The 19090-nt window shown below is 44.3% G+C and overlaps 1 protein-coding gene across 1 annotated transcript; it reads right to left on the bottom strand.

Annotated features, from left to right (window-relative positions):
• Nucleotides 1-371: 371 nt before the first annotated feature.
• filip1l (filamin A interacting protein 1-like) lies at nucleotides 372-10234 on the bottom strand. Its single transcript, XM_056301504.1, has 2 exons — nucleotides 7402-10234; nucleotides 372-740 (listed from the first exon to the last, which is right to left on the bottom strand). The coding sequence occupies exons 1-2, from the start codon at nucleotides 9916-9918 to the stop codon at nucleotides 519-521; spliced, it is 2739 nt and encodes a 912-aa protein (XP_056157479.1). The 5' UTR covers nucleotides 9919-10234; the 3' UTR covers nucleotides 372-518.
• Nucleotides 10235-19090: the final 8856 nt, after the last annotated feature.

The following is a 19090-nucleotide window of genomic DNA, read 5'->3' as shown; positions in this document are numbered from 1 at the left end:
GAGGAGGCATGTGGTAGTCTGCAGCCCTCCCCAGATCGGCGGGGGGGGGGGCAGCGACCGGGACGGCTCGGAAGAGCGGGGTAACTGGCCAAGTTGGAGAGGAAAAGGGGGGGAAAAGCCACAAAAAAAGTGTCACCCCGGGTGTGGCAGGTTGGCCTTGAGGCTAAAGAGACCGCATTGGTACTCAATTCCCCCAACAGTCACTGTGTGTGTCCATACTTGTACCAGAGGGACGTTGATGGAGAAATCTCGCCCCCCATTTGTGCTCCCATTTCTGGATAAGAGCCTCAGCTAAACATCCGATATGACAAATGTGGGTTTTCTGTATTGACATGTCCATCGGTTTCCGCTCCAAACGTGTCAGTTTGTGCCTCCAGCCACAGAGCAGCTTGCTGCATAGCGGTATCTTATCGTTTTGGATGAGTGACGCTAAGCTAAGTAGTGCCAGACAGGAAAGCTTCGCACCATGTGGAAACAAACTTCCACATCATCAAGGCTTCTTTTACAGAACGTTGATGTCACAACCTGCGATTAACCAGGTTTGGGTTGTTGTTGTTGTTGACTGCAGCCATGGGGATGGGCTGGTTTTTCCCAGCGGGGAGGTGAGCCTGCAGCGGCTGGCCCTTGTTTGGCGGTCCGAGGTTGATGGCAGCGGTGTTGTTAGGGGCTTTCGGGGAGCTGTAGCCTTTGGGTTTGGGGATTCTCGTAGGTCCTGGTCGTCGGAGTGCCTCTAAAGGTATCTGAGGGGAAACAATGTGGAAACAACTTAGTGAGCACTGACACACACACACAAATAGAGTTTCAATAATCCATCCTACTTATCATACTTCATCTGGGACATATATAATGTGCACAAAACTTGATGATGAAATGAAAACGTGATGAAAAAGATCACATGAAAAATGATCAACACCATTTGTTGTGCTTTCCCATGGGTTCATTCACACACATATATATATATATATATATATATATATACACACACGTATATGTATGTGTGTATGTGTGTATATACACGTATATGTATGTGTGTGTGTGTGTGCATGTGTGTACATAGTATATATATACATATATTTTTTTAAACCATTTGTCCCTGTAAGAATCAGGCTGAGTTATTTGCTGTAACTTCAGAAATAATGCAGTAATAACAACAACCACTAGATGATAGCAGTTACTTGAAATATTTACAACTGCAGCCGGTCCCAAGCTTTTACTGTTAAGCTCTCAATTGTTGTTTGGACTTGTTGCAAAAAAATCAAACCCTTCTCTCTTTTTCAGCCACTGGTGTTTAATAAGCGTCGTCTGTGAACAAGTTGGAGGACTGCACACATACACGGGCAGAGTTAGACTGTTTTTCCACTTATTTCTGTATATATTAATTGTGAATTATCAAATATTTGTTTGTGTGTTTTGCCAACGATAGCTAGAGGATTAGGAGACAAGGTGACTATTGATCAACAGGATCTGCACAAAGACTGTTAAAATTACAGATGAGGTTTTAATTTCCAGTTGTGAGTTGTTCACTTATATGTCCTTGTGCCCAGTTTCAAGTCTACTATTCTGTATGAGTGGGTTTTTTTTCAATTTAACAAAAACAGTGATTCATGGAATATTCTAACGTGCCGCCTCCTCTTGCAAAACCTATTAGTGCATAGTTGTAGATGGACAGACTTTCCTTTTAGACTTAAGCCTACGTACTGCATCTTTTGGGGTGCGCTTTCTTTTCCATCAGAGTTATCTGGTTCTGCAACCGCCTGCTGCTTTGTTTTCTGCACAACCGCCTCATTACACGTGACTTTATGCACGAGTCGATATCCACAGATACTAAGGTACTTGTTTGTTTTTTTTTTGAGGTGACGTGTGCCCTGCAGACATCACATGCCATTCGCAGTGAGCCAGGTCAGGTCTTCTCCCAAACCCAAGAAACATCGATCATGGTTACGTACACTTCTCTTCCTATTTCTCTCTGCGTGTTGGCAGTCTGCAAACACTCAAATCTCATCACAGCGTTTGTAACGCTGGGTTGACTTGGATGCAAAGAGGGAGGGAGGTTTATGGATGCGGTCTGCAGCTCGCACAGCTCCTTAGGCATACCCAGATAATCCATCAGCCGACGTCAACATTGATTATTAGATGCTCATGTTGAGAACCGTCTTAGGTTCCTCGAGCCTTGTTTCCGATCAGAAACTGTCCGTTTATTTCCCCGCAGGACTGGCAATGGTTTAGGCCACTTTACAGAGTTGCAGTCCTCCGATCCATCAGGAATTCCTATGAAATTATCTGGACTCTGCTTATTCTCATATGCTCGCCCGATAGGGGAAATATAGATCCAGTTTTAACGGATCAAGACCGTTTTGCATTCTGACGAAGTGAGTTTTTGTATGTTTTGTCAAGCGCTGTAGCCTGTCTGCTGTGTTTGAAATGAAAATGAAAATAGATTAACTTGAGCTCTGGCCTGTGTCTGCAGAGTACTGTAGCCCTTCATTTTGTTCGAAGCTGTCAAAGGATGTGGTCGGCTGGTAAATTATCTGTTTTCATTCATGTTTTGCCAAAAATTCTGCTATTAAAAGAGATTTTGGATTAGCATAAGGATATTTTAGGAGGGTCCCCCTCCCCCCTTTTCTCTTTCTCAGACCCGGCTACATGTGCACATTTCTGCCAAAGGGCGAGAGAGAGAGAGATAGAGAGAGAGAGATAGAGCACTTCTAATCGTGCGCTTCATTCAACAAGAGGATGCATCCCACTTAGTCGACCCGTGTCAGTTAAGGGAGCCATCAACACCGCTGTAGAGCTCTGCGGCTGCATTGCAGTCGGTTTCATCACGCGTCGCGTCTTCATTTCCAGGCCCCTGCATGACACACCGGGACATTTAGCACTTGGCTGGCTTTGAGAAAAGCCGGGCCCTGCAAGAGCACAGCGATGTGTTTGTTATATGTGCCTCGAGGTTTCCAACATTAACTTTTAAACCTGCGCTGAACCGTACCCTTAAATATTCATATGGGGAGTAAATCTGAGAGTAAGTAGAGGGCCCTCCGCTCTAGCGCAGGTAATGAGCCGTGAAATCTTCATGGGCGCCCCGTCATGGGAAGGTTGTTGATTTTACATGGAACGAGCGTCCACGTAATGCTTTGTTCTCTCATATATCAGCGGTTACAGGCAGAGTGCAAGTAAGCACTTCCTCCTCCTGCAACACCAGCGCCGCTGTCTCCACGGCAACCAAACACAGGGGTTTGTTTTGGGGACTCGCGCGGCGGTGGGAAAGAGGCTCGCTCTCATGCTTGCGAGCGCTCACACACACTCGCACACGATACGAGGCCCCTTTGTTAAGGGAAAGCCGAGCCCTGCCGGCTTCACACCGTCGCTTATTGTCCCACCGCGGCTCTATTGTGTCTGTCGGTCAAGGTGCACCAAATTCCTTTTGTGATTAGTATCACCAGGAAATCCGTTTTCGCCTGCAGTGTGACACTTGATACACAACTTATCTTTCGTGCGAGGATGCAGCGGGGGTACTCGAGACTTTCTTGGCCGCGCCGAATGAGCGCGTATCGCTGGCCAATTTGTTGAGAATTTCACAAGTGGGGTTTGCTTGGCTGTCCTTTTAAATTGCACGGAAGAGTCCAAAGTAAACAAGTGGTAATGCTGCGTTTGGGGTACAATTATAACCGATTCCTCAGTAAATTGAAGTCATGTCACATTGTAGGCACCACGGTAAAATTCGCTTTGGCGCGCAGTCTGTCACTTGATCTGCATTTTATCTCTCTGGAAGGGATACAGTGTGCAGATCTGTCTTCCTTGGCTGAACTGTATAACTGCAGTTTATGAAATTGGCCCCCAGTAAGCTGGAGTAAGTACAGTATGAGTAAGGGGGTAATTAAGGTCACAGACAGCCATCCCAGCTGCTCAATGGTTTCTCTAGTAGTGGTCTAATGAATAGCATCTTGTTTAGCCCTTACATTGTTTTATTGCACCCAGACTATTTCGGATCCGGTTTCTGCAGCTGCATTCCTTCCCACTCTCAAATCAATTTAATGCTTGATTTAATCAACTCCTTGTAGTGACACTGACTGGTCTTTCTGTGTGTGGGTGGGTATGGGTGTGGGTGTATACACTGGGTGAAAACCTTTTTTTGGGGGGGGGGTACCAGTTGTCTTTCTCCATCAGAAACCAGTGTTTGAAAACAGTACTTATTCTTCTTAGTCTGTTTGGTTTGTTTTTAAGGAATCGGTTTACTCGAAGCTCCGTCCACCACTAACAGAATTAACAGTGTTCGCCTGTCTTCCTGTCATGCATCACCCAATCAGCTGTTTGCATGGCATATAAACAAAATGATAGCGGTATCACAACGTATTAATACCCCTGCAAGTTCCAAATGCCGATTAACTTTATTTGAATATACAAATTCTTCAGATTAAGCATGTGATGTTATGCATGTGTTGAGAATCACGCAGACTAATCCTCCAGTGAGGTCATGTGATCAGCACATATGTATGTACCATATAGGTATGTGCTAGTAAATAGCTAAATCAGCTGGAATCTGGCATGCTGCCCATTACGTTGTAACTAGAAATATGCCATTGTTTGTTTTTCTTGCCAAGGTAAAGCACTGAATAGGGTATCTTGTGCACATACTTCTGTTAAGAGACTGAATAGTCCTGCTGCACAGAAATCTTAACACCGGTGTACTAATTTCTGTTTTCTTTTGGAAATTATTTTGTTTAGCTTTTACAAAAGGAAACCAAATCACATCTCTCCCTTCATCAAAAAGCCGCAGTTTTTACTTATGGTTGTAAAATCCGGCAGAGAGAATCATCGCATTCTCCGATCCACCCTCATCTGCTTCCTTTCTCTGGACCCTTCCTGTCTCCGCGCCCCATCGTCCTGCATTGATCTTCACCAGAGATTCAGTTTCTAACAAAAATGCACCAATGTGGTAACTTTTCCAATGTGGGCACATTCAACCACATATAAAAGAATGTGTACACATGGAGAGATGCCCATAATTCGAGCAAATGACTCATTCGAGAGGAGACGGGTCAAGGGAGAAAGCAAATGAGTTTTCGGTTACAACTCATTGAATAACAAGCTAGAGGAGATCTGCTGCTTAGAGACCACTGTGATTGATGTATTAAAGAATGCCATAAAAGACGGCAATCATTTCTTGAACGTTTTTTTTCCCTTCTCATCCACACACAGACAAGCTCATGTCAGTCCTGTCTTCTCACAGCTGCTTTGCCGGGTGTAGTATTATCTCTGGTGTTATGCCAGAGACATTTTTTGGGCAACATGGAAGAGGGTGGGTGGGGGGCTTCCCAGCATTGGGCAACAGAGACTCAAAAAATAGTATTCAAATGTTTCTTAGCAAGAAATAAAAGTGTCTCTAAGTAGTTTCAGCAAGAAAATTGGGACAGTATCTTGGGTATTGTTGCCAATCAGAGATTTTTTCATAAAAGTTGCTCTCGACGGTACAGCCCACCCAATTTGGGTCTCCTTGTTGAAAGAAGGCATGCATGGAGATTTCCCAGAACAACTTATTTATCCACCCACTGATGAACAAGGATAGAGCGGAAAATTGTCTAATTCTCATGAGTTTTATTTATTTTGATAGTGTAGTTGGAAGAATGTAATGTAGTTCTATTCAAAAACATGGGACGGCGGGCCAAAGTATGCAGATTGATGTAGAACAGTATACCCATGTGATCTTGTCATTTGGCTGATTAATTTGGATTTATCTGCCTCTGTGCAAACCCAGTTTGAAGGCTTTTAAAGGGGTGTTACTCTATCAAAGAAATAATTGCAGTTACAAACTATCTTGAATGTTTTATGCCCCCCCCCATGTTTTTCAACGAAATAGTTTATATGGGACTCCTGAAACGCATTCAAAAAACATATATGGGCATTTCAATTAGAAACAAAGGTCAATCAGACAAAAAAAAATTTTTTTTTGTATTTCCATGAAACCTTGCTCTTTTTTGGGGAAATCTAAAGATGCTATCCAACAGTAACTTAAGAATTCCACTAGGATCTCCAATTCACATCTTAAAAGACACAAGGGTAGTTTTTTTTTAAGATCTCCAAATTCAAATTATGCTGTTTTGTGTGCTAAGACTTCAGACATAAGGCGAAACTGTGAGATTAGCGTCTTGATGCATGCTGAATAATCTAGGTAAGAAAATCAAAGAAGGTTGAATCAGTTCATCTGGATACAATGTTCATTGACTGATACGTTTCATCATTCAACTTAGTTGAGTGGTGAAATGTTTCCGTCAATAAACATTGTATCCATTGAGTGATGAAACGTATCTGTCAATAAACGTATCCATTGAGTGATGAAACGTATCAGTCAATGAACATTGTATCCATTGAGTGATGAAACGTATCTGTCAATAAACGTATCCATTGAGTGATGAAACGTATCTGTCAATAAACATTGTATCCAGATGAACTGATTCAACCTTCTTTGATGTGAGATCAGCCTATGATTTCAACTTGGACGAACACACGTCAGGATCTCTCAGCTGTTTTCTTGCAAAAAATTCGAGTACGAGCACAAATGTTTTTCAGACAACTCTCCCAGTTAAGTACCATTTAATTGGGTCTAACAACATATTTCCTGCAGTCTCCTCATATTCACATCTGAGCAGTTGATTGCCGAGTGCGGTTTTTATTGCTGAGTATGGTGTGCCAATTACAGCACACTGTAATTGTCATACTGGATCTAACCGTCAAGTGTTAAGAAGTTAAAGAACATGCACCAACAATCAAATCAAATGGCAAATATTAATCCTGTAATTCTTTTCCTTTGATCATCGCCTTTAATTTGAGACATTCAAAACATGCTGGGATTTAGTGAATGAAATAGGCAAGCATCGATGGCAAACTAAAACATGTCAACTCTTTTTTTCACACTTTAATGTTCATAAAATGAGACAACTTAAACAAAATGCAAGATGAGTAATATGAAGTATATCTATATATATATATAGAGAGAGAGAGAAAATTAAATGATACATCAGTGTGAATAGTCTGACTACATGGCACATTTGCCATTGAGTATAATACAGTAAGTGCACATAAGTTAAACCTGTTGCAATGTCAAACTTTCTAGTGCTTTCAAAAATTATTTTTCTTACATATATATTTTTTTCAATGCGTGCAAGTTTTTGGTTGAACTCATCAGACAGAATTAAGCAAACCAAAGTCAAAACCAAACAAACCACTATATAAGCTCTTTAGTCATAAATCAAGTAAAACAGACATTTAAAGATGACAGGGTATAACTAACATCGTTGAGCCATTGTGGGCAGTTAAATGGGCAAGGGTTGTGTTGGATCTACTGGGCAGGATTTATTAACAGGGGATGGGATGAAGGGATTTAAGGGTTCAGTCATAAGCATTACTTACTGTAATTTGTGATGGCCTTTGGATTGGGGTGGAGGTGGGCTTAATCATGATACTACTTGTGATTTTGCTGTTGCCTTTGGCAGCAGGGGCACTGCCATTGGCCAACGCTTGAGTTCTCTGCTCCTGAAGCCCAGGCGTGCTGCATGGACTCAGCACCTGTGTCGGACTGCTGATGCTCTGAATGAAGGGGCTCCCTAAATGAATGTGGATTTTGTTGTCCTCTGTGGTGATGACGTTCGGCCCTGAGCTGTTGGACCTCTGGACCTGCCAGCTGCTCTGCCTCTCGGGGGTCACACGGAAGATGGCATGACCTCCCACAACCTCTACTGGTTCTGTCGAAAGGGACCGGTCTGGGGTGCCTGTTGTCACGGACACAATCTGTATGGGTGACATTGCTCTGTCCGGAGTGACAGAGCCAGAGGAGTCTGGAGTCATTGCTCGGGAGTAGGTGGCCATGGTGAAAGGTGATAGGGCCCTATCAGGAGTGGATGATCCATCAGACAGTGGTGAACCTTTAGATTTAGTTGTGGGGGAAATAGATTTTGCAGTGGGAGAAATGGAAGCATTCTGAATTATGGTAATTCTCTGTTTGGGAGGTCCACCACTTGTGGGGATGACGGCAGTGCTGGTGTATGACTGGGCATTCTCTGTGGTTGGGCTGGTGATCTCCAGCGTGGCCGTATTGTGTCCATGGTCAGGAGTCACTTTTATGTGCAGAGGCTGACCAGGACTATGAGTCAGGACCACATCCCCAGGCTGGATATTATTGCCATTCTGCCTTGGCTGTATTTTACCATTGACAAGATGTGGACTCTCCTTGCTCTTTAGGAACGGTACTCGGGCCCTTTTCATGTTATTGTTGAGGTTGTTTACATTATTGATGAGTGAAGGGCTGCACTTTGAGAGCCGAAGCTCGTTGCTGTAATATGTGTCATCTTCAGCTTTGCTCCCGTCATATAGTTTTCCATTCACCACAGCACATTCCAGTGGCACCATGGTCTTGCAGTTGGGAGACAGAAGGTCAGAGGGTTCAGTCTGGACCTCCTTGGTGGATACATGCAGGTCTGAAAAGCGCCTGCCATTCATGCCAGGGCGGAGACTTTTGCTAAAGCGTCTGTACCTCTCTAGCTCACGGGTGAGAGTCTCCATTTCTCTGGCCAGTTCTTTATTTCTAACCTCCTGCTGGGTCAATTTTCTCTGCAGTGAAGAGTGGTCATTTTTCATGCGGCAAATGGACTCTTCTGTGCCCATATATTCATGGATCTTCTCTTTTAGAGCTGCTACCTCTCTGGTCAAATGACTGGACTTTGCCTCCTCTTCCTTCAAGCGTTTATAAAGAACATGCTCTTGGTTGCACTCTTTCTTTTCGGCAAGTTGATACTTGGAAAGTTCTTTTCTGGATATTTCAAGCTCCTCCATCAAGGCCTTGGCTCTCTCTTGTTCATTGGAGAACCTCTTTTCCAGTGATTCCAACTCCTCTGTCTTCAGTAGATCACCTTCAACAACCTTCATGTCTTTCAGTTTACGTCTAAGGCGCTCAACCTCCTGTGTCAAATCCTTGACTTTGTTGTCTTCTTGTTGGAAGCGGTTAGCAATAGGTGTTTTAATGTGTTCCTCTTTTGCTTTGTTCCTGATGTATTCTCGCTCTATGTTCTCAAGTGATTGCAGCCTTTTCTTCATCATGCTGACCTTAGAGTCCAAGTCTTTGCACTTTTCTTCCTCAGCACTCAGCTTGGCTTTCAGCTCATCCCTCTCTTTTGTAGCACCACACATTTTGTCCTCCAGTTCAGCCTTTGACCTTAGCGCTTTCTTACTCTCTTCAATTAGCTTCTCTGTAACAGACGTCACTTTGTCCTGCTCTGCCTGCAGTTTGCCAGTGCTGTTTTGGACCTTGTTTTCCATCTGCTTTAGCTTCTCTGCCAATGTCTTCCTTTCATCCACGAGCATGACTGTCAGTGTTTTTAGTTTGGTGAGATCTTCCTTCAGTGTTAGCTCTGTCTTTGCTAATTGGCTCTCGGCGGCTTCAAGTTCTTTGACCCTGACCTTCAAGACATCCAGCTCACTGGACAACACCTTGGATACTGTTTTTTCCTTCTCAAGGTTGCACTTAAGTGAGTTACATTCCTGCTTGCTCTTTCCAAAAGCATCCTCCAGCTTTTCTAAGTCCATAATTCTATGGTTCAGTTTATCAACCTCGGCCTTTAAGCTTCTGCTTTGACTGGCCTCTTTCTCCAGTTTCCTGTTCAGGTCCCTACACTGGTCCTCCATCCTGATCAGCTCTTCATCCTTTCCTTCCATTTCAAGCACCCTTTTCCGTAGCTCTTCAACCTCAGACATAAGACTGGAGTTTCCACACTCGCCCCTGCTGATTTTGTCCCTCAACTCTTGCAATTCCTCCTCAGCCCTGCGCAAAGTCTTATTGGTCTCCTCTAGCTCATCTAGTTGCCTGCTGAGAGTGGACAGCTTCTGGCGCAGCTGTCTGTTCTGGGTATCCTCGCTGGTCAATTTGGCAGTCATGGCCTCTTGTTCCTGGTGGTATCGGCTAGCTTGGTCACGCAGCTCAGACTCCAGTCGAAATACTTTGTGCTCCTCTTCCTGCAGACGTGCATTAGCCAAGCTCAGCTCCTCCTGGGCTTGTAAGGCACTGGCACTAAATTCTTGGACTTTGGCTGTCTGTTGACTTAGCTGCTCAGTGAGGCGTTGCTGTTCATCCACAACCGTCAACGCAAATGATTTGAGTTTGGTCAGCTCCTCCTTCAGACTCGTGACCTTTTTGTTGTTCTCCTCCTCTTTTCGTTCTTGGTAGGCCTTTTCCTGATCAATTAACAGCTTCAACCTGAAAGAAATGGGGGAAAATGTGTAAGAAAGATGTAATATTCAAGCAGTCTCATTTGAAAGTAATAATCTTTTCACAGAAATTGGGTAACAAATGACAGATTCGTGAGATTTCCATTGTCACAAATTTGTTACAGTTTTGCTGAAATTACACCGGCCACAGGATGCTCATTATTTAACCCTACGTGATGTAAATTTGTGTACCTAAATATCATCTAAAAAATATTTCGACAGTGCATATTACAGGTTTTCACACAATTGTGAGACTTGAAATGCCACATTTTTCCTCTATTTGCATTATGTGAAAGGTGCTTTCGAAATACATTCCCACTGTCATCCCCCATTGGGTCCACTTCTCGACGCACTAACACACCATAAACACCCTTATTTTTCCCAAATTTCTGACAGGACTATATATTTGAGGTCATGGAAAATTTTAGCATGTCATAAAAATCTTTAACTTTTACTCTGTCTGGTTGAGAGCCCTAAATATCTGTCGTTAACTTTTTTTATTTACTTGCTGCCAATTATTTCTCAACACTTTGGAAACTTGACTTGTAGGTAAACGTATAAGGGCTATAAGTCTAAAACTCAACAATCAGTGAAATTGAGAACAATCCTGGGGTAATTGGTATCCCAGGTGTACTATGAGACTTGTATCTTCTGTGAAACACTAAAAAAGAGAGTGGGCCATAAGACAGGAACAGATTTGCATCTGTTTATGCTTTTACAATCTACTCAACAGGCGCAGTGTGTTTAAAGCCTTTGTCATGTATTATTATGGACGAAGTAAACCATGAAAAGGGATGAATCCACTAAAAACGTCTTGCTTCTCAAGGTTGAATCGATCAAAGAATCATTTCCTCACATGCAAATTGAGGGGAGCTTGTACATGGTCAAAAGCAAAATCAGCTTTTGAGTATTTGAGATTTTATTCAGACCTCACAAGCAGATCATGGCGGTAGAGTCCAAAATCTGAAAACTAGAGTTCTACGACATCTCTAATTATGACACACAATTTAGCCAATATTCTCAAAACTCCTCACTTTCTTAATGTTACTGTCTTACTATTGATCTGCTAACTTAAACTAGCTTGGGACTATACTCGCATGAAAATTCTGATGGCATATTGTGACTCACATGGAATCAAACTTTGGAGGAAATATGTGCATTTACAGTTGTAGTGCATGATGTACAGCATGTAATAAGAGCCACAGCATCTGGCAGATCCATATTCCTGTATTTTATAATACATCGAACCTACAATTGTTGAAATCTCAAGAAAAAAAAAACATTTACAAATTGTCACCTGAAATTTTCTAAATTATACAGTAGGTCCAGTGGATTATGGAAGTCATACGTACAGCTCCCATAGGACCACATGAACCTCCAATTGAAACAACAAATGTGGAAAAATCACCAAATACGGACAAGGTCACCAGGTTTTCACATGACATGAGTGCATGAAGTACAGTGTGCAGGCGTAGGTCACTGTGTCTGGCACATATATCACCGGACCGAAGTGCTGCCAGCATAATAAGGGGAGGGGATGTTATGACTGCTGTGTGCGCAGCTGCCAGGCATTTCCACACAAATGGCCCCCTGGCATGGAACAATCCCTTAATGAAGGGGTTCCGCTATGACTAGCCCCCCCCCAGTGTCCCCTTACCCAAAAACCACCACCACCACATATATATATGTATGTTATATATGTATGTATATGTATATATAAAAGGAATTCCCCCTGCTTGCAAAGGCAATTACAGTCCCGCAGGGTATATACAAAACCTCTTAAACTCCCTCTCCCTCTCCCTCTCTCTCTTTGGGAGCCCTAATTTTACATGTACACAGTTGTAAGGCATGATGTAATCGCTGTGGGGTGGGTCACCTCTCGTCGCCAGTGTGTGTTTCTTCGGTAGCTGGTGGGGTGGGAATGGGGGGTGGAAGGACACGCATAAATCCCTCCATGTGTTGCAAACCGATTCAGTCTGAATTGTTGTTAACACTCTGTTATGGACTGCAAGGATATTTGTGATTATTTCTCGTTTCTGAAGTCCTCATAAGCGTGGTTGGGGTGGATAATGGCATCAGAATTTTGTTAGCCAGATTACGTGCATGCCGTGGGTGCTGCAGAAATTTTTGCATTCAGTTTAATGCATACGGGGGTGGGGGGGACACGTAATGGGTGTGCGATTTACAACAACTGTGAACTTAGGGCAGATAATTACAAATCATCCTGCGTTATGTACACACAGTTTTGTACATATAGCAACGCATGTTCAAATATGTTTATACCTTCCCTCTCGCTACTTGATTTTCCGATACATAAATATTCCAGTTGTTGAAATATTTTGACTTTCCAGTTGTAGAACTACATTGAGAATTTTTGCTCTTTTTATATCTAGGCTTTATAAGTTTGACCTTTGCACTCTGTTGGCTGCTTTTCATGCCTGCATTAAATTCATCATCCTGCTGTTGGACAATGGTTTGACTCTATCTAGAATTGTGCATGTGTTGAAATAAATGTGATGCATCCTTTATGAGACGGGGCGGCCTATGCGGAAACACTGCAAGTTGGCGGGTGAGACCCTCGTAGAGGACGGAGGCCTCTTTCTAACAACCATAGATTGCCCGCTTTAGAATTGTTGTTTACTCAATCTGTTATCTCAGCCCTTACTGTTTCTCTTATGATGTCATCAGGCCACAATAGAACGAGGAATGGACTTTGAGCTCTCGAAAGTCTGCCGCTTTCCCCCATTTGGGAAAAAAAAAGTGCTGCTAAGGGCTGGTAATGGATACAGATCCTTTACACCACATGTAAGGGCAATTTACATTGTTATAAGAATTGGATCGTATGCCTCTGCACACTAATCACGCGACGTCAGTGTTAAATCACCCACACCCTTAATGGGGGCTATAATTTCCATGTCTGCCTATACTGTAAGTGGGAAGACCGGGGACAGATTGGATCCGAGGATCGGAATAGACATTCTTGAGCATCCACTTACTCTCTTAACCATCAAGAAACGAAATAACACTGGAGTTGAACTGATGTTGGGCACCACGTAGGGCCCTGGGGGATCTCCAGGCCCCAAGCAAGGAATAATGAATTTTGCAAAAACAAAATTCAGGTTGCTATTTTCTGTTTCCTCTGTGTCAAAAATGCACATCTATTGTCGCTGAATGATGTATTTATTATTCAGCCACATTCCTCTTTGCTGAGCTTCCGTAGCTGTGAACATACACATTGTTTTGTAGTTTAGCATTAGTTTTGCTGATGATAACTAATAAACATAGTTATCTAAAATCAACCTATTTTGTATTGCGGTCTTTATTGCTTAAGATAACTTTTTATTTCAAGGGAAATAAACCCAATGCACCGCACATGGAGCTGGTGACATAATGATCTTATGGTTGTCTTAATTACAAGGCACCTTACAGCCTGCTTAGCAGTCTATACAACTTCTGCAACAGTCACCAATTTTAGGCTGGCTTCCCCCAAAACGGATACTACCGCCACTACCACAAGTAGTTAATGTGTCATGGAAAATAGTTCAATGCACCGTCAGCAGTCGAAAAAAGGGTGTGGGCACAGCTGGCAGCTAACCCTTTGACAGACCTTTCCTATTGAATATTACCTTTACACCCAACCATGGCTGACCTGGTGGCCTAGCAGGCTAAGGAGCGCATCATGTATTTTTAATATCACACGTTTGAGTCCGGCTTGGGTTCCGAGTTGTGTGCGTCGCCCAGTTGTTACTGTCCTCCGCTTTACACCATCTAATGAGATAGAAAAAAGAAGTAACAGCACCTATACGCCCCACCGGATCTAGTTGGGCGAGCCAGCAAGGGAGCTGCGACCACCAGCACCAGCCCGCCATTATGACATTAAAGAGGGCTTCCCCCTCGTGATTTGGCTGCCGAAGCTGGAAACTGTGGCTCACACACCTCCTATAACTGTGTTTTACATTCCACATGTCAGAGCCTCTGTGTCATTTCTGCACCGCATGTGATTAAATCATGTATGCACAGATGCCTGTAGCTCTCACACATGCACACTGACCGACCGCCTCCGCCGCGAGAGAAAATTGCAGATAGCGAGCCTTGGGCCTTTGTGTTTATGGGAGTTTGAAGGAGGGAGGCTGAGTGATGCAGTGCACGGACTGCATTTAAAGTCTATCGGTTAAGTGATACGCCCCCAGAGTGCAATCAGCTTGTATATAAAAAACCCCTGGACTGATATTTATTAACGTCCCGGTGATGGCAGTAAGTTACGGGGGATGCCGGTGACCAAAAGAGCTCTAAATCTGACTGAAGTAAAGTTTAATAAGATTTTTTTTTTCCTTTTCCAAAAGTTTAAAGTACATTTCTTGTCATTCAGTTGTATTTTAATGCTTATCAAATTACTTCCCAATGTGGGAAAATCATCTTGACTTTGAGATTCAGGTCACAGAACAAGTCGATATTCCCCATAACTGATGCTGTCCTTTAACAAGATAACGCAAAAGTCTGAAGATAACTCCTACCCATGCCGGGACGGTCTCGACGTTGGCCTCCCTGTTTCACATGCTCATTATAACATTATGCAATGAAATTAGACACCGGTCCAGTGAAGTTAATCCAACTGATGAGGATGATGTATTTTCACATGTAATACCTCAGAAAGTGAAATCTGTTTAGGCGTTACGTGGGTAAATTGTATGTTGATGGATGCTGAATTTAAAAGCAGAAAACGAGGCTTGTCTTGTGTGCGCCTTTGCGCTGCTGTGTCAGGTCTTGTCTTCGTGCCATGTTTGTCGGTACATGGGAAATTAAGTCATTGCGAACATGTGAAGAAATTCTCATCAATCATACTGCCGTTATTTCCTGTGCTCAATTTCCTTAATGCCGGAAAAGGGGGAATGTAAGTTTATCTTTCCCTATAAGTGCAATGGGTTATCTTAATTATGTGCCAAAGGCAACCCCGGCGGATCACTGACCCCGCTTCCTCAGTACTTTAGAGCAGCTTTTCACTGGTAACAGTGGGAATGAATAACGTTTTTTAATGTGCTATTCCATTCAAAATTGAATTAACTGTGAACATGATGACAGATATCTCTGTTACAAGGGGATGAACATCTCTTAATAAACCTGAAACTTCTGTATGAGAAGTGGCACAACAATTTATTCAGTAGTTAACAGAAGAAGAAAGTTCCCATGCAAGTTTTTTAAAAACTCAGCCCAAAAACTTTTGAAATAGGAAGTCATTTCAGAGAAAGACGGCAAACGTGAGGCGTACAGAAGGCTTTTCTTTATCCTCATTCCAAAGTATTAACAAGTTCGAGACAGCCGGGACAAAAGTTAACACTGTGCGAAACATCTGCACCTCTGGGAGTCCATCAGACGGCTCACCGACTCCCCTGCAAAACTTTCTGCCCTGGTTTTTTAAAAGCTTATCCCCGAGAAGCAACGTGCCTACCTGTGGCAAAAAGACTCCCCCGGCTTCTTTTACCATACGCTCATTATGCTGCTGTGGCGCACGGTCAGTGCTCAGCCCCTTCCTATGTCCCCCCGTCTCTCTCTCGGTGTCCCGGTGCTCGTGATGTGCACATTCCCGCAGTCAGACCAAACAATAAGGGATGTGCTCACCACATGCTCCCTGCCTATGGAGCATTACATCATCAGCATGCCCTTATATGGAGCTTTGCATTGCACAGGCTCACTAAAAGGGGGTGTGCGCTCGCCTGCTTGCTCATGTGTGTGTGTGTGTGTGTGTGTGTGCGTGTGTGTGTGTGTGTGTGTGTGTGTGTGTGTGCGTGTGTGCGTGTGTGTGTGTGTGTGTGCGTGCGTGAGAAAGTGAGCGCCTCTCCTGTTCAAACTGTTTTACTAGAGGATGTGGAAAAGGTGGAGGAAAGGTGTTTCTTGACGCACATAACGTGTGAAATATCTGCCCAGTCTGTCAGTATTCCAGAGGCAGGCCAGTAGGTGAGGAAAGACGAGCAAGTTCGAGTTACAGCATTTCCTTCTGGCTCTTGTCAGCTTAAGTCATCCATTCTGCCAAGGGAGGAAATAGAATAAACTTGCCTGTGCAAGGGCCTTATTAAGAGGTTCTGTCTGTTTGGATGAAGATTTGTAATGGACACCAACTGCGCGGCACATGGAGAGACACGTTACACGTATCCGTGACCTATGAATTGCTTATGTGCAGCCCACACCTGAAGGACTATGTTGACATTTTGACAGTTCCTCTGAAATGGTTTGTTAGCGAAAACATTCCTCGTAGAAACCAAGCAGCGCCATTAGCAGCTAGCCTTCAGTCAGCGGGTCCCCAATGGGTTTCAGAGAGGAAAATGAAAACACTGCTGACAAGCCTTTTCAGGGAGACTGTCAAATTCTCAGTGGCTTTGGTTACACACTCGACTTTTATCATCTAATCACAACAGGACACACTAAGTTACAGTTGTAATGGCACAATCCAGACTTTGTCCACGTTTCTTGTGGACTATCCAAGAGCAGATACGGAGTGTGACTTGCATTGCGATTTGAATTCCAAGTAGTCTGGACACCATCGGGCCACGATGCACATCCATGTAGAGAGACGGGGAGGGGGAACAGGAGAAAATAAAGCAATGCATCTGTAACGACCATGGATGACTATACTCGCTAGCCCTTGGCTAACGGGTCGGACCCTTTAGTTGACTAGTTTACCCATGTTTGATTCCCAGCGGCGGCTGGCTAGCTGCCCCCTGAATTCGCTACATTGGTGTCAGAAGTGGGATGGTGAGGCCATCGGAAGCGCATGTGCCCTGAGGCGTGAGGGAGCTGGTACGCTGAAGCGCGGGGATGTGCTTCCCAAAGGAGGGCGGGTAGTGTAATGACCACAGATGACTAGACTCACTAGCCCTTAGCTAACGGGTCGGACCCTTTAGCTGGCTAGTTAGTGCAGTCGCCTGTGGTTTGGGTTACCCGTGTTCGATTCCTGCCGGCGGCTGGCTAGCTGCCCCCTGAATTCGCTACATTGGTGTCAGTAGTGGGATGGTGAGGCCATCGGAAGCGCGTGTGCCCTGAGGCGTGAGGGAGCTGGTACGCTGAAGCGCGGGGACGTGCTTCCCAAAGGAGGGGGGTAGTGTCAAGTCAAGTCAGTTTTATCTTTATAGCCCAATACCACAAATTACAAATTTTCCTCAGTGGGCTTTACAGCAGCACAACATCCTGTCCTTAGACTCTCATCATAACGACCACGGATGACTAGACTCACTAGCCCTTAGCTAATGGGTCGGACCCTTTAGTTGACTGGTTAGCACAGTTGCCTGCGGCGCGGGGAACCCAGGTTCGATTCCTGGCTGCGACCTGGATTCGCTATACATGTACTTTGAGAGACATACCGGCTCTCACGTTCTGGTAAAATGTGGAGAAATGGCGATGCATGTGTGCACTCAGATCTATACTGCAGAATCGGATCTCCGAAACTCAGAATGAAACAACTAGTGGCCATGTGATCTTGCGTGTGATATGAAATAAAACAGCCGACCAAAATTGAATTTGTCAAGACACCACTCTGAGAGCAATATTAACGTCCCTCTGAGAATATAAAAGCGATGTGTTGTTCCAGTGTACAGTCCTGGATGGTGTAAAAGCGATATCTTTATCATGCTCTCCTTTTCACCCGTCCTCTGGGAAGGCTGATTTAGTTGCCAGGAGTTCGTCCATCTGCCAAGAATCCGTCCATATATTCATGCAGCTCTACACCCATTTTCGCTGGGTTTCTGGAAATCACTTATTCACAGTGCAGATTAGTACAACGTATCGTGTGTCTCACCATATGGCGAATCCCACTGTGTTCGAATCCTACCTTTTATGAGAAGGGGGCACACGGTAGAAAATCCTACATCTGGTGTTACGTACAATAGTTTAAAGCACCTAATTGCTTTACACCTATTAAAGGAGGGAGGGGAAAAAAAGGCCTGTTCATATCCCAGTGAAAACAAACTCTTAGCCAATGCACACTCCCTTTAATCACTGGCCCATTGTTTAGTTCACAATGGCCCCGTCTTTCTGTCAGGGGCAAAAGAATATTCAGAACAGTGAGTTATCTGTTTCCCTATGAGGTCCTGCAAAAAGACATTTCTGGAGGTTTTTCAGGTTGGGTGTTGGGTCTTAGTCGCATCAGTTCTCAAATGTCCCCATTGTCCCGAGGTAAATATGCCGTTTGCTCAAACAAAGGGATGGATCCGCATGCGTACCCGCTAAGGGATTGGCCATGTGAGACGAAGCGAGCGCAACTCATCCGATCTCATCGGATCGAATGGGAATCAATCTGTGGGAATCTGGGAAACTCACAGTGGCTGTGACACAGGATGTCCACAAGAAACGCCATTTTGGCGTCCGGGTAGTGTAGCGGTCTATTGTCTGTGGGTGGGAAGCTTGATGTGGGCATGTGTCCTGGTTGCTGCACTAGCACCTCTTCTGGTCGGTCAGGGCGCCTGTTCAGGGGGGAGGGGGAACCGGGGGAAATAGCGGGATCCTCCCATGCACTACATCCCCCTGGCGAAACTCCTGACTGTCAGGTGAAAAGAAGCGGCTGGCGACTCCACGTATCGGAGGAGACGTGGTAGTCTGCAGCCCTCCCCGGATCAGCAGAGGGGGTGGAGCAGCGACCGAGACAGCACGGAAAATAGGGTAATTGGCCATATACAATGGGGGGGGGGGGAGAAATGCCATTTCAAAGTAGGCTACAGATCTTTTTTTCTCTCTGTGTGCAAATATAGGCAATCCCAGTGGGCATCCAGGCAGCACTGCATGGACTATTTTGCGACCGTTTGCGACTGTTGCGATACGAAGGAAAAAAGCGTTTCACGTCCTGTTCTCTAAATCA

Source organism: Lampris incognitus, chromosome 21 (assembly GCF_029633865.1).
Source record: "Lampris incognitus isolate fLamInc1 chromosome 21, fLamInc1.hap2, whole genome shotgun sequence".
Classification (NCBI taxonomy): domain Eukaryota; kingdom Metazoa; phylum Chordata; class Actinopteri; order Lampriformes; family Lampridae; genus Lampris; species Lampris incognitus.
Note: the sequence above shows the minus strand (reverse complement) of the source record. Positions and strands in the feature narration are given on the sequence as shown.

Excerpts from the sequence above, each read along its gene's own strand:
- filip1l (XM_056301504.1), bottom strand. The coding sequence starts at position 9,918 with ATGACTGCCAAATTGACCAGCGAGGATACCCAGAACAGACAGCTGCGC. Across the intron at positions 741-7,401 it reads AAAGGCCATCACAAATTACA|ATACCTTTAGAGGCACTCCG; the intron begins GTAAGTAATGCT and ends GTTTCCCCTCAG.